Genomic DNA, 23,142 nt, shown 5'->3' on the forward strand with positions numbered 1-23,142 from the left:
ATCAAGAGATAAAATGGATCTGTTAGCCTCCCTGTTACTATCTACAATATAACCATCGCAGCTGATAACGAGGTGGATACAATGTTACAGCAATAACAGCAGCGTTGTGTGAAGGGAGTTTCAGCCTCACTGTATGTACAGGCACAGGCATCATATTTCTACACCTACTCCCCTCTTCTGTTCTGGCTTCAGAATATTCTAACTTGTTAGTTAGAATCCTTCACACCTAGTACACATACAACCTATGCATCAAGTGGCAACAAGCAGCCCAACAGCCAGGAACATTAGGATTAATGATTTACAGACCAGATGAAAGAGATGGAGGCTCATTCTAAGACCCCTTCATCTGTATTACGTGCACAAAGTGAATCTATAGGGCACCAAATACGGACGATGTGACTTCCTTTCCTTGTGTCACCTGCAATAGCAGCAATGCAGGCAGACCCAAGTGCTTACTGAAGACTCAAAAAATCACTTTGTGGACAGACAAGCATTTTTTTTCTGTGAACTGCCAGAGTCAAAATCTTAATTCCCTACACTCAGCTCACCCCACATCTGGGAGCTTCCAGGAGGGTGTTCACTAATAGGAGAGATGCCAAAGATACCTAAGTACAACTGACTTAGAACTAGAAAACACTGAAAAGATTTCATGGGAAGCAGTACCTATTCCCTGCAGGCTACATAACATGGTAGGCAGCTCACCATGAGCCCCCATAACATTTTCCAGATGGCATCAGTCCCCCATCACTCCCAAAGGAAGCTGATAGACGTACCACACACGTCCAACAAACACAGCTTCGTACAGCACAGTATCACAGCGCCAACAGGAGAGGTGGAACAGCTTTCATTTACCTTCTTTCTAAAATACAGCTGTAAGCTTTCAACCTTCCCACGGCCTTATATTATGATGCACTTCTCATTTACCTTACCCCTTTCAAGAAGTCAATGTACCCATTCACTTTTAGTTAGAGATATGAAACTGCAGTGAAATACTAAGGAAACAGAAAAGGATCATTGTATTGAACTAGTTCAGAGACAAAGGGCCACTGAAATATGAAGAAGTTGGAAATGCTACTGACTCCTGCCAATGCTGAATTTGTAGAGTGTAAGCTTCTGTTTTTCTCTCTTCATAGAAAAAAACACAAAGGTAATGGTGAAGATCAGGATTTTTCTAACGTCTATTGTGCCCCAAATTTACAGCAGGGCTTGAGGTACAGCTATGATGCAGCAATCTTTTGAAGCCTTGCAGCTTTGGTTTATGTATGCAGAATGTGAGCTCATGCAACATCTATATTTGCACAGGGAGGAGAGAAATCGCAACTAGTAAATAAGGCAGGAGTCCAATTTGAGAGGACCTACCATCCCTAGGTAATAAAAAATGATTTATCCAAACTAACTCATCTATTTATACGCCTTGTTCCCTTCTTCCCGCACCAAAGCTATTCTCCCTTTGGTGTGCACAAGAATAGCTCATAAATACAGTCGCGGAAACAAGATCTTTAAAAATGGAACAGATGCTTTCAAAGGAGAACAGATTCCAAACATTTGATATTTTCCCAAATATTCGCTTACCGCCCTTATTTTGTCAGGAAAAAAAAACAAAACCCACAATACACAAATACTCGATACAGCTCTATACAAAAGCCATCCAAATTTCACACTCCAAAATCTGTAGATGATAATTTTTCTGGGCATCTGCAGCTTGGCACAGCATGGAAGCCAAGCAGATTTGTCGCTGAAGCAGGCAATAAATTATTAAATAAGAAATATATTTAAGAATAACGCTTCCATTTCTCTCCTGCACAGCAGCTGCCGCTGTTGCTGAGTCTGTGTGAGCGGCTCCTGCTCAGGGATTGGCTACCCTGACACATCTGTGCTATTGGCTGCATTTCCAGGCTGCGTCACCATTCAATAGTGAGATTTCAGAAATAGGTGTGTGCATGTTTATCAACCCCAGGCAAGCTAATGCCATCGTGCTTCTGCTCAGTCACAAATAAGACACCAAATAAAACCCACAACCATCTACCAGAGAGAGATAATTAAAATGAGGTATTCACATAATACAACGCTGCAATAACAACTAAGGGCTGAATCCTGCAGGCACTTGTGAGGTGAAGAGAGCTGGCTCCTTGCAAATGATTGTAATAGTCTAGATTAGGGAAATATTCATACTAGATCATCAATCTGTTATTCATCTTCAGGCATTTGGGATTTTTTCCCCTGTGGGGAAATACTCTGTAAATGAATTCAAATCCAGCTTCCATCAGGCACCTCGCTCTCCCTTGCTTCTAATTGCTTTCTCATTACATGGTAGCTTTGAGACTTGACAAAACAGACTCACAGTGGCCTTGGTTACTGTTTTCATGCATATTCAGAAATACTGTGCCTCTGCAGAAATCGGGTTTGCTGCAGTAAGGTCCAGTACTTGCACATCATCCTGGAGAGAAAGGTATGACTGGCTAGATCTTACAACCAAAAATCCACCTTTCCAGCTCTTTATCCTCATTAAGACAGTCACATATATATGTACGTATAATCAGACTAAAATGTACTGTAAAATAGTGTCTTTTTCCTGTGCCACTCTGCCCTGAAAATAAGATGAACACTCATACCAAAATTGTATTGCTAAGAAATACCCCTCTATTTATTTCAGCACAGGTAATGCACAATTTGAACAGCACAGTCCTATCTTCAGCAGAAATACTGAACACACCTCAATGCAGCTACAATGCTCTTAGTTACATAGGTACTGAAGTGCAGAGAGCCTTGTTCTTCCGTATGCATTTGTATGTGTACAGCAATGGAGCACCTGTAGTGTCACAAAACTACTTACAACTTGCTAAAGCCATATGGATGAACTCAGTTTAGGAACACTCACTTGTACTCATCATAAACCTCCTGTTTGGGAAGGGATGTCTCAGGGTGCTCTTCCAAGGTATTCCGTATCCAAGAGAAGGCATGCATCTGCTGCGCACGGCTGGACGACATGGAGATCTGATCACTAGTGAGAGAAGAAACAGCTCTGATGAAGGTAGAACTTACTCTGTAGTTCCTCCTCCATCACAACTGCTTGTTAACACAGGCAGAGAAGTGCCAGAGACAACACGAGCCAGTTCCTCACTACTCAGCTACCCTTTAAGGCTTTGGAAGGAATACCTCCCTCTTTCCTGCATGATTTAACACAATAACCCCAGACTCTCCTTTGTGACTGATAAACAGCTATGTACCAGAAACTGGTGAGTTGCAGTGCACCTGTCTCTTCTCTTACATTGCTTTTGCTGACCTCTAAGGTTTTCCCCATCCAGTCTGCTAGCAGCCTTTTGCACAGACTCAGCAAACAGTGCTTCCTGTAGGCACCTGTCTGTCTATAATCACCCTGCTGGGAACAGATACAAATGTCACGCTGTTGTCATCTTCAGGTTGGTTTTCTAGGTCTTCCTTTAATCAAACAAATGCTACAAGAAATACCACTGGTTCTTTTCCCCACCATCACATTGGTGTTCCTGCATTATCATTTCCCATATAAAATGTGAAGGAATGATCACACACCGGAAAACATATCCTTCAATTCTCATTTTAGGATGTTTGTACTTACAAGATATTCAAGAAGTCAAGATTCAAAAATTTAATGTCTTCAGCAAAAAATAAATCTTCACATCTGATGAAGACAGCTTCCACTACCAAGCAAACACCCCATAGGAATGCCTGCTCAGTAGGTGCACACAGGAAGTTAAGTTAGTTCTCAGTACTCGCTGCTCACCTCTATGCACAGCCACACACCTACCTTTTGTCTCCATTGTTGGGACCCGAAGGCAGCTGAAGGTAGAGGTAGAGTTTCTCCAAGTCTGTAAACTTCTCAACTTCTTGCTGGATAACAAAGGTATTTTGGTTAAAAACAAAAGGAGGTGAGGAAAGAAAAAGCAAACGATAAGAGTGGAGCTTGACAGTTAACAACTGTCATCCAGCACTCTATTCCAAAAGAATGCATTTCTAAACCTAAGGGATAATACTTGAGTGAAAAAAGAACCATGACTGTGAGCGCTATGGGTCTAGAACTATGATATGCTATTTGCACACTGCTGCACGCTAGAAAGCAATGGTCCACAATACCAGCTCTGCAACAGTGCTGCAAAACTCATGGAACAAAAGCAAAACTTGGGAGAAACTACAGTAACAGAACACTTCTGTAACCAGTGTGCAACCTGAAAGCTTTCCTTACCTTCTCAGAACACATATGAAACACTTCTGAGAGTACAGCACCAAAAAACAGCTACGCTATAACAATGCAGGATGTCAGGCCTGATCCCATGACGCACAGCACTCTTATCAATAGCTGTGCTACAGCTAACTAAGATTTTTCAATATATACATTATTTCCTTCCTTCCAAAATCAATTATTGCAGATTCTAAAAAGAAGCCAGATACCACAGATCCCCATGAGGCTCAACTACTCCTGTAGAGGAGACAGCTGAGGGTCAGACACAAGAGGGACTTGTGCCTGGTGCTTGGCTTTGGTCATCTAAGATCAGCCACACGGACTCTGAAACAGCCAGTCTGCTCAGCAGCAGTGGGAATTAAGCCACGCAGTAAGGAGTAAATGATTTCTCTTCAGAAATATGCTATAGAATCAACATGAGGTGCTGCACCATCCGTACAGATGTTAAGAAGGCTGATGCCGTGCTGAACACAGCTCTCCTCCTGGCTGCAGCCCCAGGCATGGACTAGAGGGAAGCCCAGGGAGGGTGTTGAAGGGTGCAGAAGCCCCCTGATCCCAATTGGCTGCAGAACCGGGCCACCAATCGTGCTACATTCCTGTAACAGCCTGGACAGGAACCGTGCATAGATCACCAACTATCTGAAGAGGTATTTATTAACAGGTACACTTAGTAAAATTCTCTCTTCTTCCTTCCAGGTACACCCGATAGCATTTAGGCTGGCAGTCTTTCCTTCAATACTACATTATTGCAAAGATCATTCTTCAAAGAAGAATCTATGAAACGATGTTGAGAGGAACCTTAAAGCCCACCCAGCTCCAATGCCCTGCCAGGGGTAGGGATGCCTCCCACTACATCAAGTTGCCCAAACTTCATTGCATTTGGTTCAAAATGACAAGCACCAGAGAAGCACACCCAAGGATACGGTCCAGGGGAGATCACCTGAAATGCTTGGTGAGAGCTAAATCCATGCATCCACATAAAACAAACATAAAACCCTGATGACTCTGGAGCAGACGTAAAACAGTTTCTTATTTCCAAACTGAAAGTGCTACACTACAACATAAAGGGTAGGTTTGTCCTTTCATCAGGAAATGCAGCAGTCGTCTCAGTGCCCACTGCAACTGAAGCAACTTCTACTGTCTGCCAGTAGAACGAAGGCACTACATACAAGCTCTGTGCGAGCTGCAGAGATACAGCAACACAGGCCCCCTCTGACAAGCCCCACTATTTACGTGTAGAGAAGAGATCTGGCTGGGATTGTTTCAGCAGTATTTTTCAAACAGTGCCAGCAAACCAGCAACTCATCAGCAAAATCACATCCCAAGAGCTAAGGCAGCTGAGGATTATGGCTTTCTCAGTATTCTCCACAGAGGAAGGCAGACAGTAACACTGTCCCACTGTTTTTACTCAAGTTCCCTCTTCTCCCTCTTTGGCAGCACAAAGTCCTGGGGAGACAGGAGGAAAACAGCCAGGATTCAGAGGAATTTCATGGAGGAAACCATCATACCTGGGTGATAATTAGATGAACCTAAGCTTATTAGATGTGACCAAATCTATCTAGAGAAAACCACCTCAAAGCTGAAGAAGTTACACCAAAGGGATGGAATGCAGCAGCACAAGTTAGGAAACAGCTTTTGGTCAGAAACTTCTAAACAACCCATTTTGTTTAGGCTGTTTGCTTGGAACATTTCTCAAACTCCTAAAACTTCATTTAGAACCTTGGTAAGGACAATTTCCCCTTGAACCTCAGCTGAGGCCCACCAGCTCTAAGAGGCTCCAGTGAGTTCTGTAGTAACTGCTACTGCGACTGCTCCAACTATCAAAACTTGTCCATTTCTTAGTGCAATCAGGAAGCATTTGGGCAAGCAGAGGAACATCTCAGCTGGTCTACTGCCTAAGAATCTGACTGGGGGGGAGATTCATTTCATCCTGAACTTTGCCTTGTCTCACATTGAGTTTATATGAAAATGAATAAAAATAAAGCACAATACTGTACAATTCAAAATCTAGTAAGAAAATAGGTCAATATCATGTTTGGCAGAAATTGTAATTGTGCATTATGTGGAATGGAGTGGAAAGGAGTCAGAGCATTAAACAGAAGACTGCAGCGCTGGCATCATCTTGGACATGTAGGCACTTAAAGTTTATGCTGTGGTAGTTTTATAACACATACAGAATGTAAAATGTCTGGGGAATCTTTGTTGATGACTTGAAAGGACCTAAGTAAACTTTTTGCTTGAAGTTACCTGACCTTGATTGATTGGTTCTAATCAAATCAGATGAAGAACACCTCATTCTCCAAAAGTTATTTATAAACCATACTTCTTGGATCTGCATTAGAAAGATGCACAGGGGTGCTAAACTGGTTGCATGACTGAGGTGTGAAGCCATCACAAAGCACCACTCTGCTATTCTTGGTCTTCACACATTATATTTATCTCCTGTAATTGGAACCACATTAAATGAAGGAAGATTTGGTGAAGATGGGGAGCAAACAGCACTCATACTTATTTTTACAATCTGGCTTGAGCTTAACCAGAAAATACATAAAATATTACTGATCATAGGTGGAAAAACTACGGACAAAACTAGAAACCTCAAATCACAGGCAAAAAGCCTTTCAGTAACATACAAAGGAACAGTAGTCTCTGGTATTCGGCTTTGTTTTGATAGTCACTGAAGATGGACAAATCCACCAAACAAATGCACAAAACATAGCAAACAAACTAGAGATCTGCCTATGTTTGTGCTTCAGCAGACATATAGATCTGGACCAAATGAGTCAGTCCTTCAGCTGCCTAAGAATGATACAGAATAAGAACCTCTAGGAATGGAAAAGTCTGTTCCTAGCAGACTTTCTGCATGAGTAAACAAGCTATAAAATAACTGGGCTTTAATTTACCTTTTAAAATCGTATTTCACATTTTGATTCATTGTGACATTAAACAAACACTAGAATTTCTCATGGCACAAAAAATCCAAAGATCAGTTTAACATCAAATGCAGTTAAGAAATCCATCTGTGACACAGAGACACAGAAATACAAATTAACCACATTCCTGTTTCAATTGGAGACCCTGATTTCAGCCTGAGTCTCCAGAATTACTGAATACTGCTTAAAAGATTCCTGACCTTGATGGATTGGGTCTTTCTATCTGGGTTTCTGCAACTGCTGATCTGGCATATCAGAAATGTTACTTACTGAACGTTCATCTGAAGTCATCAAAACGAATTACCATGGGAAACTCCAGATAATCTGTTTTGTTTTTTCTCCTGGAGTTTTGTTTGTTTGTTTTTTTAAAAGAAGAAAAGATTTAGTCAGGCCAAATTTACAGTAACCCAGCAGAACACTGTAGTAAGTAACCATTAGCACAGTCACAGATTCCTGAATGCTGAAAAACATCATTCAAATTTCCTATTGCTACAACGAAAGTAGAATTACAGTTATTTCTGTCCTCGGGTTCTAGTGAAGATGAGTTGAAGGCTGGGGAATTGCTGCAAGCTTTCTAAAATACTACTATTTTAGAGAACATGGACTGATCTGAAAATGCCACACATCACGCATTTCCATGTGACCATATTCTAAATAGAAAAGGCAACGCAACTTGCACCTACTGGCAGACTGGTTCTAAAACTTGTCATATTTCAAAAGAACAAACATCTATTATTTAACAACCAGACTAAGAATAGCAGATTAGTCAAGCAATCATCTCCCCACTGTGCAAAGAGAAAAACAAGAAGCAAAGGTTAAATAATTTGCTCAAGGTCAGAGGCTTTGCTGAAAATACCATCAAGACAGAAAATAGCTAATAGTTGAAATGGAACCTATTATTCTAAAGAGCTGCTAATAAACACATTTGGTATGCTTTCTCTGAACAGAAGCCGAAACATATTTCAGGTGCTAAATATTCCAAACAAGCCCTAAAAATACATGGCAGCCTCATACTGACAGCCACCAAGTACATCTGCCAAAGCTGCATACAGCTTCTGCCTGTTTCCTGAAGGGCCAAAAAGCGACAAGCTGCTGCCTTCCCTGCAGTGGGACTGAAGCAGGCTGCTCCAGCAGCAGCTCGCATACATTGCTGCCTCCTGCACTGGAACTGTTCGGGCCTTCGGCAGCTTTGGCTTTCACAGCCATCGATCCAGCAATCTCTCACCACCAGCGCTGATCTCTTTTCAGAGGACAAAGGAAAGAAACCTTAACCAACTTGCTAAGGAACTACATGGGGCATACCACTCTTCTAATCAGGTTCAAGAGTTCGCTTCGTATGTGGCAACAAATGCAATGAAGTCATAAGAGACTTCAAGACATGTTTACTACAGTTAAAAAGATGTTACAATGAATTTTTAATGGCTGTTTACACCACAATTCTTGCTAATTACCTCTTTTTTTGGGATTGCACAGCATACGATGTTCTTATGATCTTCCAGAAGCTGACGGCACGTCACAGAATGTAAATGGTGCAGTTTAACAAGAAAAAGGCAGATAATTTTGGTCTCTTGTATGAATAAAACTGGCAGCTCTGGTGCAAAAAGTTGCACTTTTCTCTGTATTGCCCTGGTGTTAGCTACCTCCACAACAGAGACAGTACCCTCACCTTTCCTTCTCTCTTTTTTCTCTCTTTCTACCCATCCTATGTTGTATTGGGCAGCCAATGTTCTAAGGAGCCTTTCTGTGCTGCTTTGACACACTGTGGCTGTGACTGCTGCTACCAAACAAATGACAGCAAACCCGACCTGAGTCTTTGTTTCTACTGATGTTTGTTAAGGTTGCTAGCAAACTGACCAAGTTTAAAGGCTTTATGTCATCAACAACAGCTTTCCAATAAAGTTGAAAGCTGGTTCCAAATTTCTCTTTTTTACTGTAATAAATAAATAAACAAGAGGCAAGAGGTGGGCATTGCTGGTTTACACTATATGATAATGATTCAGAGGCCCTGAAAGGATTTCTATCCAAGCCAAACCTAAGGAAGTGCACTTAGAGGAAGTGTTCTGACTGCCCACAACCTGGGGCTCAGATCCTACAAGCAGCCTGGTCCTGGCCAGCTCTGAGCACCCTCCTCCCAGGACCGCTTTGACAAACCCATGCACACTTTACCACAGAGGCAACCTGCTCACCTGCCTCATGCAGGCAATAGGCCTGCAAGGAAGCCCCTAGGAAGTAATTTACAGCTATGCAGTCACAGCCTTTTAAATTAACATACTTCCATGCTCTGTCTTGCAGCTCACAGCTTTCCAAAAGCATGTAAAATGCAGCCATCAAGTTGGAAGGATTCAACTTCATTTTTATTTCTCACTATTCTCATGTTAGATTTGGCTTTTCCCAGAAACCTGATCAGCATCAGACCTACCTCTGCTACCTTAGAGTGGCCTTCCCACTGTTGAAAGGACTCCTTGAAACTCATCAGCACAGACAAGAAAGCATCTGGAACATAAAATCTGACCCTCATAAAACTGCTACTCTGATCCCAGGCAAGCCATGAAAACTGCTTGTTTACAAGCAGACTGTTCAGAAAAAGCTTGTCCATTCCATGGATGTTCGCAATCAACTTACACGGGTGAGTGGTAACACTGGCTCACACAAACCGACAATCCCTACGTCAGTATCCGAATTCCATAAATCTGATGAATTTAATGCAAGAATAGTCCTCGCATAATTCCATTTTCTTAAGACAGATCTTCAAGACACAGCTGACAGGTACTGCTACTTACTTATTCCTTCTCTGATGCTACTTAAGGACTTATCCACACTTCTTATTTTTTACTGCAGAAAAAGCCAGCGTTAAAGAGTTTTACAAGTGCAATTTGCCCTTTTGCAACTGAAGACTCATGTACAAAAGATTTTATATTCACCTGTTTTGTGTCCACAGATGTCACTGAGGAATAAATAGGACAAAAATGACATTTTACATCACACTTTTAGTTGAATGCATCCAACAATTCTTTTAAGCATAGGTAAAACTGGGTCCAAAGTCTATTTGCAATACAACAACGAAGCTTGCTTTAAACCTCTCGCCATGATAAATTAAGACAAATTTTAAGGGAACAGAATCCAGTGCTATCCGAATTAGCCTTTGACAACATGACTTTAAGGAATGTTCTTATTTAGCTCAGCCACACAGCTGAACAGATTCTACGTGAGAGTATCCAGATGGTTGTCTATGTCATCTTTTTATCTCACCCGCTGCTACTTATGGCTGAAATGCCAAAGGTAGACAGTCAGAATAAGCACTCCTTTCCAGTCTTGAGATTTATGAGCTACGACTCTGATTTAAAGAAAGTTGCAACCTGCTCCCTATTAAACACAAACAAATCCCCCAAGTCTGTCCTAGATATTTGCTTCCCAGAAATAATCTCTTATCACCGTTTAGATCCTGTTAGTTAAATGCACAAAAGACAGATACACTGAAGTATTTCAAGGTCTTTCCTCCTTAAAAAACAAAACCCAAAAAACCAGCCCAAACTGTACAGCTGTGCTAAGGAGACCTGCAGCATGGCTCTTTTCTGGGAAAGTATCAAAGATGGTGCTCAGAGGTTAGCAAGGTTTAAACGGATGAACCAACCAACCTGCCAATTATTATACCAGCAAGGTTTCACAGACTAGGACATTAGTCTGCCACAATTTGAGTAAACATGCAGCTCAAAGCAGTTAATTCCTTACAATGCAGTACTGGCCATGAATTGACTATTTCATGGAAGCCACAAGAGCAACAATCATTAACAGCCTAAAGAACAACGGAACATGATGGCGCAGTTAACTTCTTGCAGGCTCTGATCTGTGAAATGCAATCTTGCATTTAACAAAATGCCATTTACAAAAGCAGTAAGGCACTCTAGAAGTCATACCTATACCAACAGCCTCTACAAGGGGAAATCACAGCCATTGCTTCCAGTACTAGGAGGGCAATACTTCCCCAGGAAAGGAACACCAAACCCACATGATGCATTCTTTTGAGTACATTTAGTGGTAGTACCCTGACGTACTGCCAAGGAACTGCTTGATAATAGCTGTCAGTCTCCAGAGTCATCTATTTTGGTCTTACAGTTTTATTAAATATTAAAAAGTATTCAGGAGTTGTACTTACCAAAATGCAGTCCACTTTAGATTGTACAGTTTTGCTAGACGGGAGGGGAGAAAGAGAAAACAGAAATCTTGAATTAATCTAAAGAGTTATTATGAAAATATCACAAATTCTTATTGCTACCACTATACTACAGACTTAATATCCTGCTACAAAATCTCACATTTGCTTGCGGAAGAGTATTTAAACTTCAGTTTTTTAGGTAAAAAGGGCAAATCCAACTGTTTGTTACGGTTCTTGCTGTTTTGCTCTTTGGCATAAGGTCCACACTTAAAATGAAATACTATTGCAACTACTGTCTCAAGTTGCAAAGCAGCAAAGATGGATGTCACTGCTCCTATTGGAAACTCCTCCACAATTCGGATGTATTTGTTTATCTGTAAACATAATTAACACCTCCCTCTCACCACACTTCATGAAACCCACCACTTCAGTGCATTTGTAGCTTCCCAAAGAGCTGCCAAAAGCAGATAGAATTGATAGCCCACTATCAACCTATGGAGGAGTTTTCCACTTCCATCTCACCACCTTTCAGTTGGTTTATTAAAAAGATGTTAGGCAGAATTCAAGTTTGTCATAAATGACCTCAGTAAATGTGCCAAGGAGTGGACTGAAACTTGCTACACTTGAATGTAAACACACGCGTAAGTAACTTTTGTACTGCTTAGAATACTCCATGTTACAGGCTTTGTCTGACCCTGTATTAGTTGAAGGCATTTAATCATTGCTCTGAGCAGGAGAATGAGCTTTAACATGCAAAGATCCATCATTTTCACTGCTGGACACTGACTAACTGAGCTCTAAACAGACAAGTTTGTGGTTTAGGAAACATTTCATTGCTAGTGGAATACAACATAACTTACCCTCCTGTTAGTAGGACAAAACACATTTACACTTACTTTATTTTTGTATACATGCTACACACATACAAAGAAAAACCAAGTAAGATACCTGATGGATATGCTAAAATGAGAAGCAAGCAAAACAAATGGCTCTATTGTCTGGTGGTAACAGGAGCCAGAACTACCCAATCAGCATCTACTGCTATATCAAGATGTTCAAAGAGGCAGCAGTCCAGTTGTCCTCCTTATCACAGTATTGCATTTTGAAAGCAGAAGGTCTAAAATACGACCTGCTATTACTTACATAGAAGAACTGCATATAGCTAGAATGACAATACAATAAAAAACATAAGCAGGTGAAACCAGGTGACAAGTCTGCTGAAGCTCACCAGTGTAAAGATGATCAGATGGGTACACATTTGGGAGGGAAGCTGAGCTACTCGCGATTTGTGCACACAGAGGATGCTAATGACATTAACATAGAAGCTTTCCTCACCTAGGGGAAGTAGCTCCCATCTACTGCAGGAACCAAAGGACATCCAAATGTCACCTCACTCTTCATAAACCATCATCAAACTACAAAGTCAAAGGACGCCAAGCACGCATACATTCTGCTGCTATTAAGAAGTCTAACTGCCTCTGACTTGAAGCTGACCAAAGCCACCCAGCTGCTCCTACAGTGCAACTCTCCCCTTAACCTCCACCCTGCCCCAGTGCCTCCAGCAGGATTTCACAATGCCAGCACTGCTGCAGATCCACAGCCCCTCACAAGGCAGCAATTTTGGCAGCAGGTGATAGGGCTCAGACACGCGTGTCCACTCTTGTGGCTAAGCTTTTCTATGGCTTCACATGGCAGCTTAATACAGAAAAGCAGCATGGAGAACAAAGGGATGCAGGGTATAGGTGCACCCAACTCAGTTGAAATACAGCTGCTACTCTACAAGCTTGCACACGACATTCCGTGCTAGGCTTTTCAGGAAGGAGTGCTTCAGCCAGCACAGTCGAGAGTCAGGGCAGATCCTGCCAAACTGCACATAAGCATGCCCATTTGCATGAATATGTTCTTCCTGTAAAAAGAAAGGGTCAAGCTGCCAGGAGGCAGCTGGGCAGGAGATCCGTGAGTTGTCCTTTTATCTCCAAACATCACTCTGAGCCAGCTAAGCCTAAATTTTCTGATCCAGTTGTAACCTCCCCCTGCACAGCACTGCAACAGTGTCTAGAAGTAACAGCTAAAGAGTAATATTTGACCAGTGGATATCATTTCCTCTGTTTCTTTCTCCTGACTTCACACTGCCCGTGCCTAATGACATCAGTACTTCTCATTTATCTTCCAGTGGAGTTGTTCAGGCAACAGCAACCCTGAGGAACCAGTTCTTTGACTGGGAGCATGCGTGGACAAAGACCTTTGCCACAGTCCTTAGCAATGCACAGAAAAGTTCTGTGGAGCAATTTTAAGATGTTGCATCTCCATCTCATCGAGAGATAAAAGTGACAAATGTGGTAAACAAACAGCCATCCCAGTTACGATATATTTGCCAATTTCATTTATTTCTCCCCACTACTTCCTTTGCTTCCTTACAGGACAGATGTGTTTTTGAAAGCTGACAGTTTTCAATTTTAAAATAAATAAGCCTGCTTCTGTCTCTGCCAAATGCGTCAATTACCCAATAACTTCTTTAATTACAGTAACCGCATCCATCACATTCAGTTTTCTAGGCACTGAGATTTAATTTGGTCAGCAGCCTTGAGAGACTTCTGCCAACAGTTTGTTCAGTTAGCCCCCTACCACCAGCAATCACAACAGCATGGCTGAATCAGACCCTACACGGGGAGCTATTTCTAATGCTTGGAGCCTATCACCAACGCGCTTCGCTCCATGTCTAGTAACAGCTGCAGGAGAGAACCAAAAGTGATACATGTTCTCACTAATGAAAATAACCATTTGAATCTATTAGTGACACAAGCTCATCAGAAAACTAAAATTAGAAGTTGTACTGGAAGTTGTACTGCTCCTTCTGGACCATTGCTCCATGCAGCACCTGGATACCTGCTGCAGCTTCCATGTTAGTGACTGCCTTGAGCAAGCAGCACAGCTCTGCCATCCATTTGTCCGTAGTTCTTTATGCTGAAAGTACTGCCAACATGAAACTATTTTCCTTATTTGACCTAAAACTTAAAATGAGCTACTTCAAGCAGTTTCGTCAAGGGTACAAAGGATCTTTGTTGATTTTGGGGGGCTGTCCTTCCTGAGGGATACCAAAGGAGGCCATTTTTGACAGCTTGTACAAGTACTGATCAGCCACAAGAGCCTGGCAGGAGAAAACTATGAGACTTTGCAAAAAAGATTCCATGATCCTGTCACAAGCAATGAGTGGTTTACCCAGCAACTACTACCAGGTATGCAGCCTGTAAGTTCAGTTGCCTAAGTTCACTGCTGCTGAACAGAAACGCTTTGAAAACTTCAGCTCCAACCCAGAACACCAGTCTGAGCCAAAGAGCTCCCCTCTGAAGGACTGCCATTAGCCATCAGGTAGAATGCTCAAAAAGACAATCCCAGCATCTATTAATTAGTTTAAACAGCAGCAAAAAGGGGGACTATTTAGCCTGTTTTACAGAAGCATGACTGCGGTCCCCTGTAAAGTCTCTGTGCTTCACAGGAGACCTGCAGCCCCACATACTCCCATCAAATGCAAGGACAGTTTTGTGCTGCAGCTGACAGCCTTCCTGGAAGGCTCCTCATCAGTACTCAGACTCAGTTTCTGACTCAGTCTTTAGACCAAAGACTTTGGACAGGTTCTTGCACATTTACTTTTGAATGCTGCAGTAATTTAAGCTCCTGAATGCTGCGGCCATTCTGAAACTCCTGAAGTTATCTTTGGAGGTGGGGGGAGAAGAGTGAAATCAGACTCAAGCATTTCCTCAAACTGCTCTTCCATCTTGTGCCAAAGTACGCACGTCTGCTCTGCCTGACCTATCTGTGAATTTCTACTCAGAACAGCCCCATTTTAACAACCCAGGCTTGGCAAGAGCAGAAAGAAGTGTGTGTTCTCTGCTCAGGTGCTCAGTTAGGTTACTTTGCACTGAGGGGGAGGTGGAGAGGAAAGAGTGGGGAAAAGGTAAGGAGATGGAAATTTTCTTCCAAGTGGCATAAAACCAGATGTTGCCAGCCTTACTTTAAGGAATATGCAGCTGAACTATGTGAGCAATATGGGAATATCTTATTACAAGAGATGGCAGAATTCAGTTGCTCCGGGCACATTTAGTATGTTATAATGCTGCAAATAGTAGAGGCCATATAATCACAAGGGATACAAGAACTCTTACACCTGTGAGACCAGAAAGAGGAAGGTAGCTGGGGGAGGTAAGAAAAGCCCTAGAGCTGAACTTAATCCTCAAGTGGAGGAAGGTGTAAACAACAGCCCAAGTCCAGTTTGACAAGAGCCAGGAGAGAAGGAGCCACAACTTACAGCAGAAAAATACTGTAGCAGTTTAACTAAAGTGCCTTAGGAAGCCCACAGATACTTTATTACTATGGCTTTAATACCTTCAGTGAATGTGATACAATTAGTCTGTGTATCCTCCTCGGCTCTGTACCACAAATGTTTGCATAAACTGAAACACTCTCCTGAAAACACACTCTATGGCCTCAAGTATGGTATACTGCGGACATTCTAGGAAAAACATCATTATTCCCATTAACTCTAATGCAATTTATGAAAAGAAACGGCCTTTTGTAACTGCTCCTGGCTTTATGATACATTATAAAACCAGGATACAACTCCTGACCAGTCAGGAAGGGTTTCCCACTGCAGGGCTTCCAGTACACATGCATCAAGCTGCACTATTAGCTGACACACACTATGCATATATATATATATATACACACACACACACACATATATATATATATATATATATATATATATATATAACCATCATCGCTGTTAATTAGTAAGTGTCTCGCATAAAGCCGTTACGAGCTCATACAATTAATAAAAGGAGAGAACAGGTTTATAAAGCTCTAAAATAAGCTTCCTTCAGAGAAGCAAGTGGGGGGGAGAGCTGCAAGTTTTTTTCCTTGAGAGTTCAGCACAAAACCAGCAAATACTCAGTGCAGCCCCAACAAGGGCCAGAGATAGAGGCTGCTCCACAGTCACAAGGAAATTTCCCAGAAGCTCATTTGTAGCCTATCTGTGCGGTGACATGATGCAAAATAAGCCTTCCTTATGAGAATGGAAGGCATGGGAGATAGCAAAGCTACATGCCATGTTAGACTTGCTTTGTTTGGCCGCATGAACTTTTACAAGTCAGTTACTCAGCTATGAAAAGTCTCCATTTCCTGTTACATTAATCATTCCCCAACACAATTTTCAAGGGTTGCCTGTCAAACCACTTAACGCTAAGGGCTAAACACAGGTTTGAAGGCTTCTATGGTGGAAGAATACCAAGTGAGCAGCACTTCCCAGCCTCCCAGCACAGTGAGTGTGCTTTCTCCCAGCCACAGGAGGTATTTTGGTGCTGACAGCCACCAGGAGCTCTGTGGCTTATTCAGCTTTCTGCCGCCTCTTTGAGTCTTCCAAAAATCCAGTGAGTTCCCAAGGACTCCATTGCTAAACATCACCAGTGCAATTCAGGGAAAGGCACCTTTCAGAACAGTGATGTTAAAAGAGAAGGGGTAATTATTAACCTGAACACACCCCCTTTTCAAAAGATTTGGACATCTCCAGAACTGTGATGACAGTGCAGGACATTTAAAAAGAAATCCATGCATTTCTGAATGCTGGGAGGAACTGCTCAGAAGCAGGATTACCAACCATAGTGCTATAAGAGGTAATACCAAACACTCCCAGCAGTTCCTGCATGACTTGGCCCTTACTTCTTAGTTTTACTGAATTAATGCTTCTCCTCCTTAGACTAATAACCCTAAATTTATACAACCTCCCATTCAGAAACACAAAGAAATGTTAAACTGGAGCTAAGGATCTTCTAAGGAGGAAATTATGGAAACAGCCACCTATGCCTTTTACTCAATTAACATCCTCACATATGCCACGTTGCATTGCCTGGCTTGGATCATATTGATATAGAAGTAAAATGGCTGTAAAAGCATTCCAATTAAATATTTAGAAAGCAGAGCTGCAACAACGTTGCACTGTGTTTGAATTACTGAAGGGATGAGTGTATTGCTCAGCTAACCGAGCAGCAGCTACAGCGAAAGGGAATCACACCCAGGCAGGGCATTTCCACGGGTCAGCCTCGGCATTGCAACTACCGAGTCTCCTCCATCCTCACCTCTCCCCGCGGGACACGGAGGAGCCAAAACCCAGGGCTGCTGATGCCACCTAGGGGCTCTTTTCCTGCCTGCACCTCTCTAAACCCCGTGGATAATTGAACTTCATGCCTCAAGAGCAAGTTAAGCAATGTTACAGGCCACACCAGGAAATTCTCCAGTCCTGCAGCCAGCTGCAACTTCAGTATCGGAGCATTGTGGGGTGGTTGAATCTACCCTAAAAACCAAGCTTTGCAGAGGTGTTTCAAAAACAGAAATAATTGAGGACTTCACCCCATTTTGACTTCAAACATATTTATGAATTCAGCACTATCTACTCTGAAGATAATTAATCTGAACTCTGTATCTTTACACAGCAGAATTACATTGTGTGTGCCCCCGGTGGCGCAGTGGTATAAAGTGCTGCTTGTGGCACCGAAGGGCCCGGGATCGAATCCCCCCTGTGGCGCAGGGGGTAGAAGTGCCACTTTGCTTTGCTACTTTGCTACATTAACAAAGTTCTATTTCTGAATTCTCCAAACATCAATTTACCCAGCTGCCCTGTACTACCTACCCCAGTCCCAGCTAAATACCTGAAGCAAACAAAGGAGCAAGGCCATGGAAAACCAGACTGTGGCAGAGTAAAGATGAAATCACAGCCCGTGCATTCACCTGCAGAGGCCACTCCGAGTGCAGCACGATCCATGGAAGGCACAGGCTGCTACTCAACTCACTTCATTTTGCCTTTCTGCATCAGAGTGCCCTTATGTCACATCGTGCAAACTGCCCAGCCAGAGATGAGCTGGGTTTCCTTGAGTTGGATCTGTTTGCTGATCCAACAGAAAATTTTTCACTTCATTAATGCAGATCGGTTTCCCCCTGAATCCATTAACTGAACCAGCTCTTCCCACACGCCCACCACCCAACGGAAGGCAGAAACACAAAGCCACAGGATCAGCCATTTCAACAGGACAGTACCAGTAGTGACAAACTCACCCAAACTACTCATTTGAACTACCTGAACTAGCTCCAACACAAGCAAAGCATTTAACATGAGGCAAACCTGTATTCAAACGCAAATGTACTCTTACTTCAGATATAAGGTACAGGGACTGTTATCAGATCACAAAAATAGAACAATGTTCTGTCTACTGTAGATGAACAGAAATACCCAGCTCATGGCCCTACAAAGTAAATGCAAAAAGCATCCATCAGTTTGTAAATACTGGCTCTCCAGCTCGATCCAAGGCAAACCACTTTTCTTTGCAAAATAAGGAAGCAAGAAAAACAGCAAACTGATAAAACAGGGGAACAAGGCTGAGCTGCAACACACTGATCTTCCCTGTAACCTAATCTACCCCCTTCCACTTGCTGAAGTGAGTAAGCAAAGCTGCTTTTAAATTAGACACAAAAAGCAGCAGCACTGACTACAGGGCTGAAAAAAGTACGCTTCAGCATTTTTGGTTACTGCAGTTTAGTTAAAATTGGGCAGAACTCATGTCCTCAATGCTTATTACTAAAATAAAGCAAGAAAAATATTTCATACAGGATTAACAGTTATTTAATCCCTTCACCATTCCGCAACTATGACAACTTTACGAGTAGTAAATAACACCAAGCACACAAACAAAGAAAGAAGATGAAACTGCAAAGGAAATGCCCAAGTCTCAAACACAGCCCATTGCAATGAGCTGCAAAGTAAGAACTGATGAGAAATACTGAGCTGGGAGACATCATACCTGGGTCTGAAACGTAAACCCACCAACATCTCTTTTTGCTTTCTGCAGAAACCGAACTGTATGCAAAAGCTAAAAAATCCTCCCACAATTCTATAAGTAACTGGGAAAACATCACAACAACACCGGGTGCCCTATTCCAGTATAGAACAGTCACTTGCAGTTCCTGTTGTTGTTTCGGTTTCTATTTGTGAATGCATGTATTCTTTGTAATTATTTAAAGACATTTCTGCTGCAAGTTACTGGAGCGAACTCTTAGATTTCTAAGAGACAATGAAAATGGTTTCTCAAAATCAGTGTTTGCTCCTACACTGAGGCAGGACACTACTCCAAGGATTCAATGTCCTCTGTACATAACATGGGAAGATAACAAGACTTCAGAGGAGCTGTGCCCTGTGTTTATTACTATCAATCTGTATGAGACCCTGCAGGGTATTCCAAGAGCAGTCTGCAAGGACTGATTGCCTAGAAAGGCCAAAGACAGAAAGCACATCATGATCTCAATCAAACTACACCAGAAAAGACTGCTCAAATAGGGATTTAGTGCAAAGTTTGTTCTGCTAAAAGCAGGACGGTTTGTGGCTAAGTGGAAAATTGACTATCGTAACTTTGTGCATAGTTCAAAAGGAAACTGTTTTAAAAACTACAAGCTGTTTTGTTTCCAAATTCAGTCTATAGATAGCAGTAAGATCTGCTACAGCATTTTCACCTAACATCAGCAAAAGCCTAATCCAGTTATGAAATTATTACTCAAGGTCAGTATTTCTAAGGGGTCTGACCTGGAGATGCCGTAACTCATGAGATGTCTCTCAAGCCTTTGTCCCTCATGGTTCTATGAACAGACACCCAGTGAAACTAAACGGTGACATTCCTCAGCAAATCTTAAAAACAACAGAAAATAGGAAACACCCACAGCGCACAAGTGCACAAACGCTCTCTGCACCATCAGCTTTATAAAGCTCCCATGCAGAGGCACCAGGACATGGGAGCAGAGTGGAGCACCATGCTGTGCAGCACAGCACATGCAGCATGCACACCTGCTTCTGGGCATTCAAGTATGGCTGCAAATGCCTGATAGCAAAGTGCTGTGCTATACACACGCACAAGAAAAAGGCTGTGGCTTACATTTAATACACACCCCAAAGTGTACAGAGGTACACAAGGCTATGATAAGTGAACACAGACAAAGCTCAGACAACCCAATATAAAAGCCTCCAGTGTTAGCAGCACTCTCGGAACAGCTCCCTACACTGCCAGACTGCAAACATACATTTTTCTGTGCTGGCACAGGTGCCAGGCCAAGTGTTTTTCTTGTTTATTTCTCATGGTTCCTTTGAACATTTCCACAACTTGTAGCTATTCTAGTTGCTTTTTGTTAACAAACAGGTTTGCTGCTGGCTCCACTGCCTCATTACCCTATTAATTTGGTACCTGGGAAGGTATCCGTTCAGCAGTGCCATACTCAAGCTGTCCTGTGGCACTATCCTGAGCAAGCCCAGGCCCGGGCACTGCCAGGTCCCACAGACAAGCCAGTACTCTGATGCCCCACTCCAAACCCAACAAGGTCAGTAACTGCAGGGCTCCCATTACCTGTTTTGAAGGAGGCCTGCCTCTGTGCCTCAGGACACAGCCAGCTTTCACACCACCATTGCTGTGCTGTCTGGGTCCTGGAACATGCCCAACTGCAGAGCAGCAGTGCCAGGGCTGGCCAGCCCACCACAGACACACACCAGGAGAAAGCATTCCAGCTTCCAAACAGTGCAAGCACAGAAACAGCCTGGTAGCCACAAATGAAGTCTCAAGTAGTCAGAAGTCCCTTGCCTAACTCTAATGTAAGTTCACAGAACACCAGAGTTGTATATCCCATAAGTTTCTCATCCTCTGTTTCTTGGGAGGAAAAAAAGTCCTATTATTTAACTCCAAAACTAGGATCTGCAGAAGAGTTACAAACACATGCTGTTCTGCATCTCAAGGGTTTGGTTTGCAAAGTTTGAGTTCTCTTAGCCTGTAGCCCAGGTGAACTTTAGTTTACTTGCAGATTCAAGGGCTTGTCTAAACCTGTAAGCCGTGTTTGATTAAAACTGAAGCTGCACAAAAGTTAATTAAGCCATGTAAGTTCATACCTGCACGCATCTATTTCAGTTTGTACCTACAAAGCTCAGTTTGAGCAGCTGCACTTGCTCATAGTTGGTAGTTAAACTGTGTCAAATGAGCACACCAGGCAAGCCTGCAGTGCACAAGCAGCTGTTCAAAGGCAGGTACACATCCACCAGGTCTGAGCAGCTCTACAGCAAACACAGCAGCCAGCTCCAGCAGCAGTACCACCAGCATCCCTCGTTCAACTCACCTGCACTCCACCCACTGCCTTCACTGCTGGCCTACTCCTGCAACTGTCATCAGTGAACAAGCACATCTTCCAGATTCTCTCTTCCACCAACACCTCTAACTTCAAATTGAGTATTACTGACAGTAGGCATCTCACCAGTACTTAACATCCCAGCAGCTCTACGCTGCTCCCCAGAACAGATGACAAACAACTGGAGCTCTGCAGGCAGATTGCACAGTGCTTGGCTCTGCCACACCGTCCTGCTCCTCTGAGTGACCTCAGATAGAAACAAAAAGATAAAACTCAGCTGCTTACTTCTCCAGTAACTCCTCTGCTTTGCTAGCAGTTTCCCATAACCACTTTGATACCTCTTTTCCAAGTTCTCATTCTGTTAATTTTCTTTTAAAAACAAAGCAGAGGGCATGTGACCTGCGCTTGTATGAAGTACTGAAACCACAGCCTGCAGGCCCAACAGGTAGAACATTTACATGGATTCACTGTTCACAATGTGTCCATTCTGAATATCCCCCAGGTATGCAAAGCTATACTGTGACTTACCTAAAACAGACCAGAAAAACAGCACTGATTTTCTGAATTTCTCAAAAATTACACTGCCAGAAAATTAAGTGCATGCAGACAGAGAGCAAGTTACTAAAACAGTATTACCTGAGATAATGGCACTGTGAAAATTCACCTGTAGGCTGCAGCATGCAACTGGCTAACACCTGTCAGCATCTGATCACCTGCTGAACTGCACTTGTCACATAGGTGCTCTCCTGAGTTCCTGTTTGATGGATCCCTCCAGAAAGAGGGACACTGCCATCAGTACTGCAGAACTGGCTGCTCTGGATTATCATTCCTGCGAACCACGTGTAAACATGTTTAAACGTGTGTAAACATGCCAGCAGGAGAACAGATGTCTGCATTCAAGGAATGAAAATCTATTTTCCTGATTATTAGCACAATTTGCAGAGTGAAACATGCAAGTAGCTCCGAAAGTAATGCCTTCTGTTTACTTATTTTCGATATTTTTTATTATTATTAACAGATACAAAGAGCAGAATAACATTGTTTGATAGAGCAAATTCTCAGTGACAAAACACTTTTTCAACATAGTCACCACCATTAGCTATGCACTGTCACCAGCAGTGAACAAGAACTAGTAGGCAACATCTAAGCAAACATGGAGGTCTCTAAGCACTGTCACAAACAGGGCTTCCCCACACTCAAGCAATTAAACCTTAGTGTTTACTTCCATTACGTGTTTTGCCAACTTCAACAAGAAGCATAACCGCAGTGGCACAGGAACCTCGTGCTTCCAATCCTTCCAACAGAAGCAAGCTTCTAGCATGAAAAAGATGCAGCCATGCGGACACATGCAAGGAAAGCTACATAAGAACAGCTTAACCTCCTTGGATCTAAACAGACAAACAAAAATGTTTTTCCATTTTTATTCTCAATGATGTCAACAATTTTTTTTTTTTGCCTTTATTAACCAGGAAAAAATGACTAAAATATAGTTACCATATTTTCAGGATCAGAATTCAGTATTTTTTGCATGAGGGAATGACAATTTACAATATATTTTTACCCGAAATTTCACAGACTTTTTGCTCAATGTAACATAGAAATCAACATTTCCAAATTAACGTGAAAATATTTTCTTTGTG

General features: G+C 42.4%; 1 protein-coding gene across 1 annotated transcript in view; it reads right to left on the reverse strand.

Annotated features, from left to right (window-relative positions):
* RFX7 (regulatory factor X7) overlaps positions 1 to 23,142 on the reverse strand; it is a 51,205-nt gene that overhangs the window by 17,148 nt on the left and 10,915 nt on the right. The window contains exons 2-4 of the mRNA XM_072345513.1: positions 11,303 to 11,336; positions 3,785 to 3,867; positions 2,879 to 3,001 (exon numbers count right to left, since the gene is read on the reverse strand). Of these exons, the coding sequence (XP_072201614.1) occupies positions 2,879 to 3,001; positions 3,785 to 3,867; positions 11,303 to 11,336 (240 nt within the window). The remainder of the gene's footprint in view (positions 1 to 2,878; positions 3,002 to 3,784; positions 3,868 to 11,302; positions 11,337 to 23,142) is intronic.

This window comes from Excalfactoria chinensis, chromosome 10, assembly GCF_039878825.1.
Source record: "Excalfactoria chinensis isolate bCotChi1 chromosome 10, bCotChi1.hap2, whole genome shotgun sequence".
Taxonomy (NCBI): Eukaryota; Metazoa; Chordata; class Aves; order Galliformes; family Phasianidae; genus Excalfactoria; species Excalfactoria chinensis.